Source organism: Mizuhopecten yessoensis, unplaced genomic scaffold (genome assembly GCF_002113885.1).
Source record: "Mizuhopecten yessoensis strain PY_sf001 unplaced genomic scaffold, ASM211388v2 scaffold11091, whole genome shotgun sequence".
Taxonomy (NCBI): Eukaryota; Metazoa; Mollusca; class Bivalvia; order Pectinida; family Pectinidae; genus Mizuhopecten; species Mizuhopecten yessoensis.
Window position 1 is genome coordinate 824,388 of NW_018408875.1, and position 21,523 is coordinate 845,910.

The 21,523-nt window shown below is 38.1% G+C and overlaps 1 protein-coding gene across 3 annotated transcripts in view; it reads right to left on the reverse strand.

Moving 5' to 3' along the window:
- Positions 1 to 21,523, reverse strand: part of LOC110465579 — a 58,506-nt gene that overhangs the window by 21,466 nt on the left and 15,517 nt on the right. For 2 of the 3 annotated variants that reach the window (XM_021521504.1, XM_021521503.1), the window contains exons 6-7: positions 12,933 to 13,110; positions 414 to 462 (exon numbers count right to left, since the gene is read on the reverse strand). In XM_021521504.1, coding sequence (XP_021377179.1) covers positions 414 to 462; positions 12,933 to 13,110 — 227 coding nt within the window. The remainder of the gene's footprint in view (positions 1 to 413; positions 463 to 12,932; positions 13,111 to 21,523) is intronic. The other variant, XM_021521505.1, reaches the window with a different exon arrangement.

The window sequence follows — 21,523 nt, forward strand, 5'->3', positions numbered from 1 at the left end:
TTTGACTTCCTTTTGGATATAACTGTAGCACAGTTCGGCCAGGACACTTCCTCAGACCAGGTAGCTCAATCAGTTAGAGTGATAGTATAACAATAGGAAGTCCAGTGTTCAAATCCCGGTTTAGCCCTGCTAAATTTTTACACTCTGAATACTTTTGTGTAACATTTTTGTTAATTTCATCTTTATTAGTTTTCATGAAATTCCTGTAAGGTATGGTTTTCTTTTCAAAAATTGTTTATGAAAAGTATTGCATTTCCAGAAAAGACAGTTTCCAATACTTGGTTAGTACGGGGATCCTTAAATGGATACTACAATGATTTTAATAAATGTTATTCAGAGTTAATATATTCTTCTGGCATGCTTTTCCTGCAGGCTTCATCACGTGTTTTAAAAGATTAAATATAAAGGCTTACTGTTTCGTATTTTCTTGTACTTGGTCACTGCTTCTTCCTTCTTGGAAAGCTGAAATACACAAAAGTTCACTGTTAAGGCAAAATTAATGCAAATCTGAAATTGATTTCATTATGTCTATAAAATATAAGTGCCTATTCTTAGCAGGGGACTTGGGATGGCATTTTGCAAATATATAATCAATTTGCATGTCTGATATGATGTCTGCACAAACAAGAAACCCAAGGGGTCGTAATGCTTACCTGAATAATAAATAGTACAAACAATATTAAAGAACCTCTACGCAAACTTTTTTTCTAACCAGGGAGCTTTAATTGACTAGATCTCTAGTAAAGGAACTCTGTATTTTACTCCATGTCACAGTAAGGTAGCATACATTCTTAAATCTCCATGTCAGAGTAAGGTAGCATACATCCTTAAGTCTTCATGTCACAGTAAGGTAGCATACACCCTTAAGTCTGCATGTCACAGCAAGGTTACATACATCCTTAAGTCTCCTTGTCACAGCAAGGTAGCATACACCCTTAAGTCTGCATGTCACAGCAAGGTTTCATATATCGTTAAGTCTGCATGTCACAGCAAGGTAACATACATCCTTAAGTCTCTATGTCACAGCAAGGTTACATATATCGTTAAGTCTTCATGTCACAGCAAGGTAACATACATCCTTAAGTCTTCATATCACAGCAAGGTAACATACATCCTTATGTCTCCATGTCACAGCAAGGTAACATACATCCTTAAGTCTCCATGTCACAGCAAGGTAACATACATCCTTATGTCTCCATGTCACAACAAGGTAACATACATCCTTAAGTCGCCATGTCACAGTAAGGTAGCATACATCCTTAAGTCTCCATGTCACAGCAAGGTAGCTACACCCTTAAGTCTGCATGTCACAGCAAGGCAGCATACACCCTTAAGTCTCCATGTCCCAGCAAGGTAACATACATCCTTAAGTCTCCATGTCACAGCAAGGTAGCATACATCCTTAAGTCTCCATGTCACAGTAAGGTAGCATACATCCTTAAGTCTCCATGTCACAGCAAGGTAGCATACACCCTTAAGTCTTCATGTCACAGCAAGGTAGCATACATCCTTAAGTCTACATGTCACAGCAAGGTTTCATATATCGTTAAGTCTCCATGTTGCAGTAAGGTAACATATATCCTTAAATCAGCATGTCACAGTAATGTAGCATACATCCTTAAGTCTCCATGTCACAGTAAGGTAGCACATATCTTAGGTCTCCATGTCACAGTAAGGTAACACATATCTTAGGTCTCCATGTCACAGTAAGGTAGCACATATCTTAGGTCTCCATGTCACAGTAAGGTAGCACATATCTTAGGTCTCCATGTCACAGTAAGGTAGCACATATCTTAGGTCTCCATGTCACAGTAAGGTAGCACATATCTTAGGTCTCCATGTCACAGTAAGGTAGCACATATCTTAGGTCTCCATGTCACAGTAAGGTAGCACATATCTTAGGTCTCCATGTCACAGTAAGGTAGCACATATCTTAGGTCTCCATGTCACAGTAAGGTAGCACATATCTTAGGTCTCCATGTCACAGTAAGGTAGCACATATCTTAGGTCTCCATGTCACAGTAGGGTAGCACATATCTTAGGTCTCCATGTCACAGTAAGGTAGCACATATCTTAGGTCTCCATATCACAGTAAGGTAGCAAAGATCTTAGGTCTCCATGTCACAGTAAGGTAGCACATATCTTAGGTCTCCATGTCACAGTAAGGTAGCACAGATCTTAGGTCTCCATGTCACAGTAAGGTAGCACATATCTTAGGTCACCATGTCACAGTAAGGTAGCACATATCTTAGGTCTCCATTCTCCATGTCACAGTAAGGTAGCACATATCTTTGGTCTCCATGTCACAATAAGGTAGCATACATCGTTAAGCCTCCATGTCACAGTAAGGTAGCACATATCTTAGGTCTCCATGTCACAATAAGGTAGCACATATCTTAGGTCTCCATGTCACAGTAAGGTAGCACATATCTTAGATCTCCATGTCACAGCAAGGTTACATAAACCCTTAAGCATGCCATATATATTTATCATCAAAGTTTTGATCCAATTAGCTCCCCCACCCCAATAATTTTCCTGGTCTGAGCTATTTTCGATGTAATTTACAACTGACTTATTCTGAAAAAGAGTCTATAGTATTATTCATAATGTCCTGCAAACATCAGAACTCTTCCCCAAACTGCTAAACATCTGGGCTGCTTATTATATTGAACATGGTGTATAAATTACATTAAATTTAGTTATTTAACATTTATGTGTCATAACACATATATCATAACCATAACAGCACTTACGTATTTTGTCATATGTTGTCAATAAATCCAAAAGTGAAATAATCCCTGCACAACATATAAAGTGTCTCAAAACGGGAAAAAAGCGGTTTGCATCATTAATCTTTCCCTCCTTAAACTTGAGTTCTAAGATATAACTAAACCGTTTAAGAACCTTGTTGAGAGAATGTTACAAGAACAGAGATGCAGTGATACACACAGTCAATTGAGTTGTTACAGCTGTTGACAAAAAAGGCTTACATATATATATATTAACAGAGGAAGAGCTCATCTCATCGGCAAGAGTGTTAACAAAAATTAATCCAATCAAGTTGATTATGTGAATAAACTTTTAGAAAAGGGTTGTTGGCCAGGTTCTTGCAAAGTTCACAAATTGTTAGATTTCAAAAGGATAAATTACACCGAACTGCCATGTCAGTATTTAACAATCTTGAACTAATTTACATACCGTATTTGACCAAAAATAGACACCCTCCATTCAAATATACCCCTTCTCCACTTTGGTCCATCTTGTTTGTTTGTTTGTTTGTTTGTGTTGAATGGCCCATGAACAGCTATGGTTGTTCAGGGCCAGAATAAACTTCAAGATAGGGCAGCCATTTGACAAGACAAAATTAAGATCAGATAAAAACTTGTATATCTATCAGGACTAGGAAAGTGTTTGTAATAACAATAAAGCCCCCTCTACCAAAAATGATGCTTTGTTGATTACAATTTACTTGACTATTTAAGCTATGAATAATGTGTAGAATTATTACATAGGGATAAATTGTTTCTCACACGACCCGAACAACTTGTTTTACATGGGTATTTATCAGAGCTTGCCCATGACCTTGACAATGTGGACATCAATGAAGTAGAGCTTGCGCATGACCTTGATAAGTGTGGACATCAATGAAGCAGAACTTGTGCATGACCTTTGCAAAGCAAACTAAAGGTAAAGGTCAAAAGTGTAATCATCTAAAGTCAGGAAAGTGCTGAAATGAACTGGATGTATGTTTTTCTCCAATAGAAACCTAGGGCCTACACACTTTCCTTTGGAAAAATATGTATTTTATAGTTTCAAAACAAGAATAACTGAGATATGACTTTTTAAAGATATCTTCTACATCCTGATTGTGGAAGTGATCTATAAGGTGTAAGAGGCTGCTTCTTTGTCAATTTTTTTTAGGGTTGGAATTAAATATTTTAATGTCCTTTTTTATGGACCAATCAATATTGGTTCTTCATGAGAGAAGACTTCATAAGGCCAACTTCAGAAAACATTTGTTTCCAGTGTGGTCTGTATATGGTGTTTCATATGTATTCTATAGGGTATGTAGGATTTACCACAGGAGGTTGTTCACCATCTTGGATTTTGGAAATATTGCCAAAATAGGAATATTTCTTTAAATCAATGTCATTGTTATATAGACAGAAAATGTAACATCAACTGCAAAAAAACAACAACAATAAAATACAAGCTATAGTTTACAGTAAGATCATTCCTTGGTTTGGTATGGTGCATGGCTGCATTTTATCGAAGTGTCAGAGCATTTCTGTGAAAGGAAAGCACAAGAGAGGTTAGAAGCCCTAAAACAGAGTAAAAAGCCAGTTTAATGGTGATTGTGTGCCAACTTTGTTTCATAAAACGAGGCTTTATGTCGGGAGAGGTTGAAGATTTTAGTATTAAAGTCAGTTTTAAGCCTCCCTACCCACTCTCATGTCAAGTCAACCCTTACAAATAATGGTGCTTAGCATTAAACAACTGCACATATATCCAAACAGAAGCATCTAGAACCATGTAGAACCATCACCAAGGAATTTCCTACATGACAAAGATCATGATATTGTAGTACTGTTGTAAAAGATGTGCATGAAACCAGAAATATAGGTGCACTTTTGGAACATCTCTTTATAACCTCAAGCATCCATCTGAACATAGGGACCATGATAAATCTCCGAAATACATTCTAGCTTTGAGACCAAAATGGGGAGAGAAGATGTAATCAATCTGCAGTCGACAAGAAAATTACCTATAGTATGCATGGAGAAGAAAACCCATGGGCAATTATCCTGACCTTTGGAAAAGCCTTAACTTCATTACTGGGAGAATCACAAATTTCTCTTGAAGAAATCAAGCATCTGAATTGTGTTAGATCACTAGATTTACAATTTACGCCAAAACATATATATACCAATTGTCCTCTTTTTCATAATAAGCTCCTCAATATAGTCATCATACATCACCTCACCAAAACATTTTTTTTAAATTGTGAATAGTGAAAACACTATCAGTGGATCACTTGGCAGTTTTTACCCTGTATTTTTTTTACCCCATGCCAGGAGAAAAGCTGACACTTTTATTGTAATTTATTTCCTTATCTCACTTGCATGTAAATTAACATACCAATACTGCTGATTCTTGACACCTTAAAATATTAATCATTTAGCTCCAATATTTTTTCTTCCTGTGTGTTGTTGATACTCTTTCTTTCAATGTACATCTGGAGATAACTGTCAACTAACACTTAAGGCTGATTCAGCTTATTACCTGAATATAAATCAATTTAAAAAAAAATATACGTGAGAAGTCCACGACATATATCATACTGGACATTCTCCAGAAACCTGCTGATACGAACATGAAATTAGAAGCAGCTGTTGCAGTGTAGAAAACACAGGTTTATTCTAGGCTAATACTTGACAATGTGTGTGTGTGTTCGGGAGTATAAAAGGAGTGGGAAATAGTTTAACACCGGATAATGGGGTGAATACAATAGACTTGATATGCGCTGAATGTGCCAATATGGTACACACAACCCGAGACAGATTGGTACAGAAACACATTGTCAACACATTAAGTAGATAAGTGAAGATGTTTGGGTTTACATACATGAAACCTGGTACCCTAACTATAAATGGATTACAATCTGATTAGAAAAGTCAACAAATTCAAGAAACAAAACAAAGGTAATCACCTACACAAAAAAAAGTTGACGAATAAAATGGTGAAGACAGAATAAGGTAATTTCTCAAGAGAAAAAGAAGATAAAGTTCAGAAAACAGGGCAGAAATTCTACCACAAAAGTACAGTTTTTCACCTAATAAGTACCCTTTATATGCTTTGAATTTGGGGAAATTAGAATGATTGCAGTACCTTAAAAATTTCTTAACAAATGAATTAATATTGATACAACAATTAACTGTTGTACATGTTATCATGTGATGCTTTAGTCTGAATTATTCTGACGTTTTATCGACTTTTTTCATATCGGTCTGTCGTCGATTAGCGTCAGAACTGGTGGGATGTTTAGACCAGAAAAAGGCTAGACTGGGATGTACAATTTGAGTGGCCGGAAACCCAAGTCTGGTAGATTTGATGTTAGGGCTAACAAAACTGTAAAATGTTTATAAACATGTTTACCTTACAGGTTATAACAATGTAATAAATTGAAACTTGAATATGCAGTGATTTTTTAAAGGTTAATTTAGGGCCTTATATGGCCCTTCCCCCTGATAATTTCTGCTATTTTCCCCTAAAACCATTGCAAAAATCACTTCATTTTCCAAAATCACAATTTTTTTGTGGGTGATATTTTCCCAAATCAACAGACACAGGCCCCTGTAGAAAGGAAGTAGAACAATCAATGATATGAATGCTCTCTCAGATTTTGTTACAAAGTTCCGATGGTTTCTGCAGTTATTCACCTAAGGATCTCGATCTGTCCCACTGCAGACAAAACACCAGAGAATTAAACTGTAGCGTTTCATACATAGTTATCTCCCCTTAGTTTCATGCTGGACTGTAGTGGGAGTGAGCAAATGTCAATGGTCAGGTAGCTCAGTTGTTGAGCCTGAATGTGTTGTGATAGGAGCTTCCCAGTTTGCATCCTGGCCTGTTACATTTTTACTCTTGGCACACTTTTGTTGAGTTTTTATTGTTGTTTATTTCGTCTTTTTTTTATATAAAAATTCTGCAATATCTGGGTTTCTTTTCAGAAATGATTGATTTATTGAAAATTCTGGTATGTCAGTAAAAATATTCCAATTCCTACTTACAGATTACGTCAGTGGTACAGGGATCCTTATATTAATGTAGATTTCTGGCATAAATCAGCTTTAGGAATCAATTGTAAATGCAAGTAACATACAACTGTCCATAGAAAAAGGTCAATTTGTGAAATTATTAAGGGTGCACAAAGTGTGTATATATATATATCTAATATAAGTACTTAAGATCAAGAAATAATTTCAAAAACAGAAATACCTCATCCCGAAAGATTGTAATAAAGTATTTTGGGATAAAGAAATTGACCACAGATGAAAAAGTATGTTCAGTTTTTGAGAATTAGTGTTGTACATAAAGTTTAAGTCATAGAAAAATGCATACAGAAACGACAGGCTCAAGCTGGAGCAGAGTCGGCCATAGGCATCACGTGTCTACAGAAACGACAGGCTCAAGCTGGAGCAGAGGCGACCATAGGCATCACATGTCTACAGAAACGACACGCTCAAGCTGGAGCAGAGTCGGCCATAGGCATCACGTGTCTACAGAAACGACAGGCTCAAGCTGGAGAAGAGTCGACCATAGGCATCACATGTCTACAGAACCGACAGGCTCAAGCTGGAGCAGAGTTGGCCATAGGCATCACATGTATACAGAAACGACAGTCTCAAGCTGGAGCAGAGTCGACCATAGGCATCAAATGTCTACAGAAATGACAGGCTCAAGCTGGAGCAGGGTCGGCCATACGCATCACATGTATACAGAAACGACAGGCTCAAGCTGGAGCAGTCGACCATAAGCATAACATGTATACAGAAATGACAGGCTCAAGCTGGAGCAGAGTCGGCCATAGGCATCACATGGCTACAGAAACGACAGGCTCAAGCTGGAGCAGTCGACCATAAGCATCACATGTATACAGAAATGACAGGCTCAAGCTGGAGCAGAGTTGGCCATAGGCATCACATGTATACAGAAACGACAGTCTCAAGCTGGAGCAGAGTCGACCATAGGCATCACATGTCTACAGAAATGACAGGCTCAAGCTGGAGCAGGGTTGGCCATAGGCATCACATGTATACAGAAACGACAGTCTCAAGCTGGAGCAGAGTCGACCATAGGCATCAAATGTCTACAGAAATGACAGGCTCAAGCTGGAGCAGGGTTGGCCATAGGCATCACATGTCTACAGAAACAACAGGCTCAAGCTGGTGCAGAGTCGACCATAAGCATCACATGTCTACAGAAACGACAGGCTCAAGCTGGCGCAGAGTCGACTATAGGCATCACATGTCTACAGAAACGACAGGCTCAAGCTGGCGCAGAGTCGACTATAGGCATCACATGTCTACAGAAACGACAGGCTCAACCTGGAGAAGAGTCGACCATAGGCATCACATGTCTACAGAAATGACAGGCTCAAGCTGGAGCAGGGTCGGCCATACGCATCACATGTATACAGAAACGACAGGCTCAAGCTGGAGCAGTCGACCATAAGCATCACATGTATACAGAAATGACAGGCTCAAGCTGTAGCAGAGTCGGCCATAGGCATCACATGTCTACAGAAACGACAAGCTCAAGCTGGAGCAGAGTTGGCCATAGGCATCACATGTCTACAGAAACGACACGCTCAAGCTGGAGCAGAGTCGGCCATAGGCATCACATGTCTACAGAAACAACAGGCTCAAGCTGGAGCAGAGTCGACCATAAGCATCACATGTCTACAGAAACGACAGGCTCAAGCTGGAGAAGAGTCGCCCATAGGCATCACATGTCTATAGAAACGACAGGCTCAAGCTGGATCAGAGTCGACTATAGGCATCACATGTCTACAGAAACGACAGGCTCAAGCTGGAGCAGAGTCGACCATAAGCATCACTAGTCTGAATTATTCTGACGTTTTATAGACTTTTTTTCATATCGGTCTGTCGTCGATTAACGTCAGAACTCCGGCCCTCTATAATATGCGGGAAATATGCGACCCGCGCCGTGAGCGCACTTCAAAATGATATTTTCGAAACAAATAGTCACTTTCACACACATATTGAAAGATCTATTCTTTATGCACAAGGTGGTATCAATAACATGTTTCAAAGATCATTATGAAAAGTATTTTCCAACGTTTTATATACCAACCCATGGTTTTAAAGGAAATTAGGCCATGAGCAATGTCACATGACTTGAAGAGATGTCGCGTTATCGAAGGTATTTCCCAAACGGTATGACGTAGGCCGGCGAGATTTTAGTCACGTGGCATTAGAAGGCGGGGCTATCAAAAAACTAGAGTAAAACAGGGTAAGTTTGAAAACGTATGTTTTTAGTGATTGTATTCGTTGTTTGAGGCATGTTATGTATGTTCATCTTGTGCATAATGAATAGATCTTTCGATCCATGTGCGACATGTGTGTGAAAGTGACGATTTGTTTCTAAAATATCAGTTTGAAGTGCGCTCCGGGCGCGGGTCGCATATTTCCCGCATATTATAGAGGGGTGGAGTTCTGACGCTAATCGACGACAGACCGATATGAAAAAAGTTGATAAAACGTCAGAATAATTCAGACTAAAGCATCACATGATAACATGTACAACAGTATGACTGGCTCGGACAGATATCATTACCTTTCAGGATCTCAGCCTGTACATATGGAAATTGATCAATACCAATTTGAATTTAAAGACCATGATTAACTACTTTTGAAGACATTAATATATTATAAGAAGCTGTTTAATAGAATTTTAAGTGGAAATTAATTCTAAAGTAAGGTTTCAAATTTCCATTCAACATTGACTGTTACCTCAATTATAATGTATGTCTGAATATATATACCAAGTAGGAGATATCCTTTTTATCCAACTTTTCAATGAAATCTATATCCCAGGACCAGACTTGTACCCCAGATCTTATGCAGCACCAATAAGCCTTACTCAAACACCTTAATACATCACACTCACAATGGTTAGTAGAATGTTAAAAGCTGAACTGTTGAACTATTTTTTGGTTTTGGCAAATAAAAGTTAGTGATATTCAAATCAGATCAAAAGGTTATGTTAGCTGTATGCATCACATGGTTCAGACTCTGTAAAACACAGACCAATTTAGACCTTGATTTCATTTACAACTAACAAGACAATATCTACTTGATATTGGTAATTAGTATTGTTGAGGTATTAAGAAAATAATTGATCACCAGTCCAAGTTTTTCTAAATCTTCTTTTTAGGTCAGGATCAAATGGCTACTTATAGCATGATTGAACAGACCTTCGGTGATCTGCCACTTGCACTAAATCAGTAAATATACAATCTATATGGTTGTACTATTACCAGTTATCATACATTATAGGCGCCTCTTTTCAAAAACAAATAACAGGTGCTTGTTGAAGAAAGGTTGAAAGCTGTTATGTTGCATGTTTCAAATGAAGCATTAAAGGGACATCACGTGAAAAGGCGTTTTTTTTTTAATGAATGTATGTATTGTATGCACTTCCACTTATGTTACCTCGCTATCCCCATATTCATAGTCCGTTCCAAATGTCCAGTTTGACCACTTGAATTGTTCGGGAAAGCCCGGCTAAAAATAGCGCCGATAACGTCACCTGATTAGGCAGCAAACACAAGTGGTGCGAGCGAGATGAAACGGTTTACAAAGGGGCCCTCAGAGAGGGGCCGTCAGGCAACTGCAACTTCTTACCGCACTATGAAACCAAGTTATATGATTTCTAATTCCGTATTCAAACTTATTGAACAGTAATTATTCATCATCAGAAGTTAATTGCACACTTGCCAATATTAAGAATTTAAATTTATTTAGCTTTTAACATAAATTTGTTGCCAATAAAATTAAACAAAGGATGGGGCACAAGTTTTTACAATTTATCACAGCCTTCTCCCGTGACCGGTACAGGTGGTACGGGGCTAAACACTCCCTCAACAATGGGACAAACCTTTCTGTAAAAAGGAATATTCACGAGACGAATATCCCTTTTCAAATGTTTACATAAAGTGCATATATGCAATGACAAACTACACGCGAATATAAAAAGGAAACGTTTGTGAATTTATTTATTACATTAAACAACTCAATGTCTTTGGCCATTTTTTTTCTAGACCATGAATATAAATCTATGTATACTCTCTTTCCCACTTTCACTGTCTCCAAACGCTAACATTTAGGAAGTCATATTAACCATCACACACAATAAACTGTATGGCAAAACCACTACGTGTACATGTAGAATATGTGTCAATAAGGAACGTGTTGAGATACTTGATAATTATATTTTTTCAATACTTTACAGAGATTAAAGCATACTTTTAAATGGACCTTTTTATGCTGAGACAACTTTTCTTTAATCAGTTCCTTTGGTCCGAAACAGAAGCCGTAGTTATCGGCAGCACGCGCCATTTTTATAACGTAATCAAATATTTTTTCCCCTGTTTTCAATACGTATTCCGATTCTATCTGAAGTCGAAAATTTATTCTTTATAGAGAAAAGGTTGTTACATGATCATACATTCTAAGTCAACATCATATGAAAACATGAACTGTTGAAAAATTACGATTTAAAAAAAAAGTGTTATGCGATCCTATTTACTAGAAGTAGGTTCTCCTTCCTCAGTTATTCATCCTGGTCCGTCATTTTGACATTTTTAATCTAGCTGCGATAACGTAGCTTTCTGACGAAGAGCGATTTTTTTTTTATATATTGCGTCGTCGCGCCAGGGCAGGCCGGGTATTATATTAGTACTAATTTAAAACTTGCATGTCAAAACAAAAAACAATCGTTTAATTCAGCAATATAATTAAATCATACCATTTTACTGATCCCGGTAATATTATAAATTATGTAAATCTAATAGCGCACGTATCTCATTTGACCCCGAGCACCGACAGAGGATCAGAGAACAGAATACGCCGTGGCCATCACAGCAGTTATCCCTTGGGGGGCCTCATGGCAAAATCAAACTAACCAGTCACTTATCCCTTTCGTTTGCATAAACCACTGTATAATTAAAAAAAACACAAAGTAAACTCTCTCCGATACATGCCCATTAACATATTAAACTAAGTTCATCTGTGTTCAAACTCACACAATGATACTAGCGAGGTTAATAGTTTTAGATATTTATTCATAACATAAACAGCGCTAGCATTTCTGTCGATTTTATTTCAGCTTAACCGGCCGCTATCCGGAAGAAAACATGCACCGTACTGACTGCTAGGGCAGTTATTTTCTGCTTTGAATACTTCCCACTGGCAATAATGATTCCGTAACGTACCCCTTGCGCTATCTTTTGACCATTTGGCAACTATTCGCTTCGTAGCTGACACGGTACAACACTTTTCTTTGGCTTACTTCACACGGCCAGTCATTTTGTTTACAAAGAAATGGTGTGCTATGCGCATGCGCTAGTAGAGGGAAATCCCTGAACAAAACGTTGGTCAGACAGGTAGAAATACCGATGATTATCTTAGATTTAATCATTTTTATGAATCTATTTCAGCCAAATCCGATCGGCATTTTCCATAAGGAGTCTCACTTGATATGTTTATGTAGTATTTGGAAAAAAGACAAAAAAAAAAGTTACTTCAGCGTGATGCCCCTTTAAGCATTAAAAGTGGAAAAGTGTGAATCGTTTAAGCATGTTTAGTGCATTATAACATAGCCTAGATGTCAGTATATAGTACAGGTAATTAAGCAGCAAATTTTTATGCAGCATTATTCTTAAGCACAAATAATAATGCTAAGAATCAAAACAGAGTCAATATGAAATGCTTGCAGCTTAACAGTAAGTCCTATCTTACATGGGTTGAATGTTTGCCAGAATGAAGCAAAAAACCTGGATAGCTAACGTGTCAAAGTGTCATACTTAGACATGACAGATTGGAACATTCCTCTACAAAACTTTTATAGTTCTGAAGCAAAAATAATAGACCTTTTAAATCTTAGAAATGCTGCCTTTTGAGAAATTGGCTACAAATCATTCTTTTTACAGCACTAAAGCATGTGTGGTGAAACCCCCTTAAATCTTAGGGACCATGTGTGATTGGAGAGGGACAGTGGTGGTCAGAGGCACAGGTCCAACGATGACACTATCGTTTCTGTGGGATGTCATACTGTTGTATATGTCGGCCTGTTAGAAGCATGACTGACACACAGCAACAAAACAATCGGACTTTGTAAGAGTTTACCAGATCATGCTCGTGCTGCCACCATATATCATAGGGGAGGACAAAATCAGACACTGTCTCCCGTAAATATTTTCCCACATGTAGAGGGGGCGGAAGCAGCTTGTGCTGAGAGACTCTGCACGCATACACCACCTTTTCTTTGGTCCGGGTCACAGGATCAGCAGATTTCTTCTTCGGCCTGAAACGAGAAAAGCAAGACATTCATTATCACTGTGACAAATCTATATATACTTTTGTAATGTAGTAGTATTTTGCAGACAGAGTATGGTTTTGGTTATGTGCATATCAAAGACCATGTATGGTGTAAGTATAAACCAGTGGATATTTGTGTCATTGTCTGCATCAGCTGCATCAAAGTACCTTTTAATTAGGCTTTCATTTGGTATCCTCAAGGTGTCCTAATTGGCTCAGCATTAGTACTTGAAGTGAACCCCATTATAAATGACGCTAACTGTTTACAGGTAAGTTAACACACCATATAGAGAATCACCTATATACCTGCAGCCAACAATGCACTGCTCCTTTATATCATACAAATAACAGCTGGAAACCTCAGGTAAAATTCTAATACATAATTCACAGGTAAATTTCAGGATTCTCAAATTTATCTACCCTTTATGAAATTACACCTGAAAAGCCTAAACATTTAAATTTTCTGCTTTATTGGGACAACAAAAGGATCTTTTTGTATACGTTTTCAACACAAAAGGTATAAACATGTACATCCCTGGGTGATGTATTGCTCTGTCACTATCAACCCTGATAGGCATACAAATTACACCATATTAAATGAAAATGCCGTAAATGTCCAAATATTTTACAACTCAAACTTTTTATTGTATGTGTCATCCTCTGTACTTGTTCAGATAATATTTATCATTTTAAGACTTGTTTATCACCATGAATTTTCTTGCTTTCAAAATCTCCTGATATTCTTTTCTTTTGTTGTTTTCATATTTGAGAATCAAATATTGAATCATATAAGCTATGTTGCAATATGTGACTCCATATACCCGTACCTGAACATTCTATTTTTATTTGGATCAGAATATGAGGACATTTACCGCTGCTGGCAAAGTCAAATGAAGTAGGGAGGATTCTTTTCAAATGGTTGATTAAATCATGTACCTTGAATTGGTCCTACTCAAATTAATGTTTGAATTGAAATCATGTATCAAAGCCCAGAATGAAGACCTAAACCGCCCTCTATTCACACACGAACACCTAACCAACCGGATTTCTTAACCTCGTTGACTACATATCCTCTTTGACCTTAGCAGATAGAGAAGTCTATCACCTAATCTGTAAGAGTACTTCATCTGTGACTTCAAAATAACTAGTGGTAATTCACAAATGCTTTATCAAAGGATTCTCAAATACTGGAGTTATTGACAGACAAATGACTTGAAAGTCAGTGTGAGAGCCGGTATAAAAGACATGAAACATGAAACCCTCAGCAACTAAAGCAATATAATGCAAGTTGTGTAACCAATAACCAGTCTCTGCATGAATTCCATAGTCCCTGCTGCCAAAAACGTAACACGTCTATAAGGCACTTCATCAAACGGCAGTTGTTTATTTCAGCATTTACAAGAGGATGTGCAATACATTGGGACATAACGTTACAGGAAGTAACGAAAAATATCACATGGCATCTTTCACTCTTCCTGGTTAATTACTACACTAGCAATAGACACTGTCCGCAGTCCTAATCAGTTTGAGTTCATTTCCTTGTTGAGCTAAGCTGCTTGATGTCGGTGGAGAACTTGATGCTTGATAACCTAAAGTGCTCTCAGTCGTTAAAGCACTGTCATGCTTTGAAAAAGAACAAGATTTTTTTTTACATCTACATATATACAATTTTCAAAAATATTCATTTTTATAAAACTATCATAAGATTAATTGCTTTATTAAATCTTTTGAATGTTTCAGATTAATAATGTTTATGAACTCTCAATCTATCAATAATGTTTATTAACTCTCAATCTAACCAGCCTTTTGATAAGTGAGGCTGTCAGGTATATATACACAGAGGGATACTTCACCAGTTAGCATTGCACAGCACTTGTGTGTGTACAAATGTAATTTGAACCAATCAATCCATAACAATAATGTATTTATGGTGTGATCTTCCTCACTGATAAGCAACTCCACCATAGAAATCCTTTACAACGTGATGAAAATGGGAGGGGAAAAATCAATTTGCTAATATAACATCCCACTCGTATTTCAAACATTATGATGATCATGGCAATGACAACGTAAAATGGTTTCTCTGTCACTGCTGAAAAAAGATCTGCCGATTGGGACCAAGTGTCTGGGAACAGAAGATGGCAGGGAAAATCACAGACAGAGCGACTTGCAATTTGACAATGGTTTGTGTTGATAATATTTTCTCAGCCACAAGAGGTTGCAAGGGGACCTGAAGGAGTCAAATGAAAATAATTACAGTTGAAATACATTATCTCCAATCACTGAAAATGACAGATCCATTTCAACGCATGTACATGTAACAGGCTATTAGAGATAATGTTGATGTAACACCAGAACACGTGACCCATGGGAGTGATGACCGAGTAGCAAGTGCTGTATGTAAGATCTGACTGGTCCAAAATGATTTTATTGGGATGCAGACACATGTAAATCCCGTGTGCATTTGTACTCACAACAGCTAAGGTCATATAGGATGGGTGTGGTGCACAAGGAGACATCATTTAAACTCACAAAAGCTAAGGTCATATAGGATGGGTGCGGGGCCCAAGGAGACATCATTTAAACTCCCAACAGCTAAGGTCATATAGGATGGGTGTGGTGCCAAAGGAGACATCATTTAAACGCACAACAGCTAAGGTCATATAGGATGGGTGTGCAGCCCAAGGAGACATCATTTAAACTCGCAACAGCTAAGGTCATATAGGATGGGGGCGGTGCCAAAGGAGACATCATTTAAACTCACAAAAGCTAAGGTCATATAGGATGGGTGCGTTACAGTTAAGGTCATATAGGATGGGTGCGGTGCCGAAGGAGACATCATTTAAACTCACAAAAGCTAAGGTCATATAGGATGGGTGCAGTGCCCAAGGAGACATCATTTAAACACACAACAGCTAAGGTTATATAGGATGGGTTCGGTGCCCAAGGAGACATCATTTAAAATCACAACAGCTAAGGTCATATAGGATGGGGGTGGTGCCCAAGGAGACATCATTTAAACGCACAACAGCTAAGGTCATATAGGATGGGTGCGTTACCCACGGAGACATCATTTAAACTCACAACAGCTAAGGACGTATAGGATGGGTGCGGTGCCCAAGGCGACATCATTTAAACTCACAAAAGCTAAGGTCATATAGGATGGGTGCGGTGCCTAAGGAGACATCATTTAAACTCACAACTGCTAAGGTCTTATAGGATGGGTGCGGTGCCCAAGGAGACATAATTTAAATATACAACAGCTAAGGTCATATAGGATGGGTGCGGTCCCCAAGGAGACATCCTTTAAACTCACAACAGCTAAGGTTATATAGGATGGGTTCGGTGCCCAAGGAGACATCATTTAAACGCACAACAGCTAAGGTCATATAGGATGGGTGTGCAGCCCAAGGAGACATCATTTAAACTCGCAACAGCTAAGGTCATATAGGATGGGTGCAATGCCCAAGGAGACATCATTTAAACTCAGAACAGCTAAGGTGGTATAGGATGGGTGCGGTGCCCAAGGCGACATCAATTAAACTCACGGCAGCTAAGGTCATATAGGATGGGTGCAATGCCCAAGGAGACATCATTTAAACTCACAAAAGCTAAGGTCATATAGGATGGGTGCGGGGCCCAAGGAGACATCATTTAAACTCGCAACAGCTAAGGTCATATAGGATGGGTGTGCAGCCCAAGGAGACATCATTTAAACTCCCAACAGCTAAGGTCATATAGGATGGGGGCGGTGCCCAAGGAGACATCATTTAAAATCACAACAGCTAAGGTCATATAGGATGGGTGCGTTACAGTTAAGGTCATATAGGATGGGTGCGGTGCCGAAGGAGACATCATTTAAACTCACAACAGCTAAGGGCATATAGGATGGGTGCGGTGCCCAAGGTGACATCATTTAAACTCACAACAGTTAAGCTCATATAGGATGGGTGCGGTGCCCAAGGTGACATCATTTAAACTCACAACAGTTAAGGTCATATAGGATGGGTGTGGTCCCCAAGGAGACATCATTTAAACTCAGAACAGCTAAGGTGGTATAGGATGGGTGCGGTGCCCAAGGAGACATTTAAACTCACAACAGCTAAGGTCGTATAGGATGGGTGCGTTACCCAAGGAGACATCATTTAAACTCACAACTGCTAAGGTCATATAGGATGGGTGCGGTGCCCAAGGAGACATCATTTAAACTCACAACTGCTAAGGTCATATAGGATGGGTGCGTTACCCAATTGCAAGTAGATACATTTAACAGAAATAAAAGGCAAGAGAAGAAGGAAAAGACACAGAACCTTTCTTGTAAGTGTTGCAATGGGGCAACAAATCCAGTCTGGTCTCTCTAATGTCTACTAAGTAGACGACACCGAAGGAAACCAAGAATTCTGTAAGAAGTCCTACAACATTTACATCTTCCTACATCGGTACCTGCACATGTCCAATACAAAGGAACAACATTCAGTCAGATTTGGATGTTCATATAGGGCTACGGAATCAACATTCTATCAGAAACATTCCTAAGAAGTCATTAATCTCTTTGATGCTTACAAAGTTCTTGCTGAGAGTAAGTGCAGTGATGACTACTAATTACCAGACATTCTAATAAAGACACGAGTGACTACTATCTGAACCAATATGCTGTCTGGATTCGCAAACAGACAAAAATTCCAGAAAAACGCCACACATTCCATTTATCTGTTCTTGAGAAGTTTTTATTACAGAAAAAGTTGACAACAGGTACCACATCATAAATGTAAGCACACTGGTATTTTGAGGCCGATTCAAATAAAAAATATAAAAAATATTCTCATTCCCATGAACCCCAAAAGATCATTTAAAACTTGATGAAAGGTTCTTTTTATACAAATTTACAAACTTGAAAGTAGAAGGGGATTTAACACTCTGTTTAATTGAATCCAGCAAGCTGAGTAATTATATCCAATTTTAGCTTTTCCACAAAACCAAGATAAAAGGCCAAGATGTCAAACCTGCTTACCAGTGTAGATTAAGACACAAAATAAAACAAGTAAAAAGTTCACATGATAGTGAGAAAATCTTGACAAACAGTAAGCAGAGATTGAGAGTTGTGAAACCCGGATTTCACTGTCAACTTCAATCAAACCTCAACAGGACTGTTATCACCAACCAAGAAACAAAATCTGGGATTTACATGCAAAGCCTTTTAACTTTCATGTGCAGGAAAATAGCATTACGATGTGGAAGAATGTAATTTGAATGAAAAATGGTTTCCCTGTGGTGATAAATGGATTAAGACCGTTTCACACTGTTAAATCAAACAGCCACCATGTATAGGCTACACCGACTGGGATAAGATAGGAAGGTTCTACATCTCTATAGCAGTGAAGGTCCCTCCAAGTAGTCAAGGCAGGGTAAACACCTCTCGTCTTACCCCCTTATCAAGCTATTGGGATAATGATACGTCATAATAGCCTGTGTTTGGGCATACCATATCACCTAGCTGTCCAATTATTTGTATTGTGGAAGCCATTAACCTCAGGTTTGCGGGGTTAGTGAGAACCAGCCTTGAGAAATTTATGACCGGGAGGCCTGTCAAAATAAGTAAACAACATCATTCTCAATAGATATAACTCACTGTTAACATTCAACAGAGAGAAACGTCAGTGTAGCTATATAGTCTAGCCTTGCCCCAGTGTGTAGTCAGACGAGACAAACATTTATATGTGGAAAACTGTTAAAGGCATTTTTGATACCAGCTAACAGCCTCCCTGCCTGTTAATACAAGTGTAATGCAGCAGAGCCTTGTAACCTGATACATCTGCGATTCTTAGGAGTAGATCAACAAGTAGCTAGTCCTGGCTAGACAACATCAACTTTATATATGTGTGTGTGGGGGGAAGGATTATACCAGGCTAACCAACACTATCACAAGCTTGTGTTTGTGGATCTAGTGGTTTTTATCCTTCATGACCATCAAATTCATTTGCCTACCTCGTGTTTTTATTGCAATTATCCGAATACAGTAGCTACAGCTTCAACAAACACTCCCTTCAATGTTTTCACAGTGAAAATTTCTTACACTTATATTTTATTCACAGCGCTCCCTAAATGTTTTCATGTACAATAATCAATGACCAGGTACACACAACACAAACCAATGCACTTAAACAAAAAAGAAAAACACATTCGGTCCCCAGTCAACTAAATCGCTGATATTTCTTTCTTTCCGTGGGAGCTGGTATGATAAAAAGATTTTATTATCTAGGGACTTGAAGCAGACAAAAGCTGTAAACGGCCTGAGAACTGCTCCACTCTTCAACACCCTATAAAGGTGTTCACTGGAGTGTGGAGCTAAATGGGGCGCTTAACACCCCACACAGCCTGAATTTCTTCTATCGAAGCCTCAACCTTTTCACCTGCGTTTATTGTGCTCGCTACTCCTCCGACATTTTTAACTCCTAATTAGAAACATGTCAGGCATTCACAGCTATAAATATCATATCAGTAAACACATTTAGCTGATGCGCATGTTAGTCATCTAATTGTTGATGACTACCGCTTTTGTTCACTTTATAAAACATTCACAAGACTGATCCAGCTAATACTGATAAATTGGCTGTTCATATTACAATCTCACTGCATTTCAATACATGAAGAGCTTTTAAAGTCGAAGTTAAAATGACTTTTTTTCAACACTTCAATTAACAGGTGAAGCATTCCTCCGTGGTAAAAGTTTATGACAGGATAACTTTGTTTTTATCACTTAAGAATAAATTGACTTTAATATTGTTAAATGCTTTTATATTTTTACAGCTGCAAGTAAACTACAAAGATTATATTTTTAAATTTTAACATTTTCCCGATTAGCTGATTCCTCCGCAAGATATATGTATATAAAGAGTTTGTTTAAACAGTCATTCGGATAACTGTCACACAGTAATAAAGCATGTTATTTATTGGAGAATAAAAAATAAAAAAAATAAAATTGAAAGTTTTGATAATCGAGGTTCAGATAATTGGTATTCTACCGTTAGTTGAAGCAGTTAAAACCATTTTTCAAAAATAAATCTGCCATAGTTTCATCCCACCCAGAACATGATATAAATTCAGCATTTCCTGTTATGGCAGAAACAAGTTCTCTAAATCATCATTATTGATTCTTTCATATCCATTCTTGTGAGTGAACTCATGTTCAATGTATAAACAGGATGTAAAATAGGGAATTAACACATGCATTTATAAAATCGAGAGCTGAGGTATTGATTGCTAATGTTCGTTGAGCCTGTAAGCTGTAAATTATGCATGCATTTTGATTTCACACCACTACTATCACAACTGTAAGTGGGTCAACATTGGGTTTATTTTACAGGAAGGGATACTGTACCTTATTTGTTTTCTGGTTTGATATATAATCAGGGCTATAAACATAGCATTCCCTTCTTGTCTGGTCTCCCACGTCTGACAAAATCATTATATGCTACTGGATCCGTTCATCTGCTCTAGTTGGAGCTTGTTTACCGATCATTTACATGGGTCATGAAAAAAAGGGCGCACAGCGACATGCTTACTTTATTGATAAAACATTCCCTGGTTGTCTATTAGACTGATATAGGCATTCTGTGTCCCTGCTAGCAGTCCATATTGATCTGTTAGCAGTAATAACTCGGTAGACTTTCCCCTGATGGATGCGTTCAATAGAAATCAACTCGGGGCATTAAACCATATTATACCAGTAACAGATTCAAATCTCTAGACGCTGGCTACCATTTCCTTCCATGTGTTTTCTCCTCCCTGTAAACGTTGTTTAGTCTATTATCTCTCTGCTAGCAATCACAATAAACATTTTTAAACCACTCTTCGGCTTGTTTATGCGAAACAGATCAATTTTGAGAGTACAGTTATTCCTGCCAAACGTATATATACGTAGATATCAAAGAGGCGATTAGCAATGAGAAGTTACATCAATACGCTGTTTCAGATCGCTGTATCAGCATCAGCTTCTCAGGAGCAGTCCCACCAAGCCTCACGGTGGAGACACGAGCAGTAAGCACCTCATTAATTACACAAGGCAGACACAACATTTGTCTACATGCACAGCTAACTTTTCAAGGAAACATAAATAACATTTATCTGCCCGAGCATCAAGTATCTGTGTAAGAATCTGAGCAAAGACTTTTTTCTGATTCCCGTTCCATGTCAATCTCTTATGATTGTAAAGTGGTAGTTTGGGATGAACCCATTAAGATAGGCCGATCTACTATTTTATATGGATACATTTAACAAGTCTCACTGTGGCATTATATAGGGAAAGGGCACCTGCTGTTAGTGTCAAACCTCCCCAGTTATAAATAAAATACATAACAAAATCTCCTCTCTATTGATTTTACCACGCATGACACATTTTA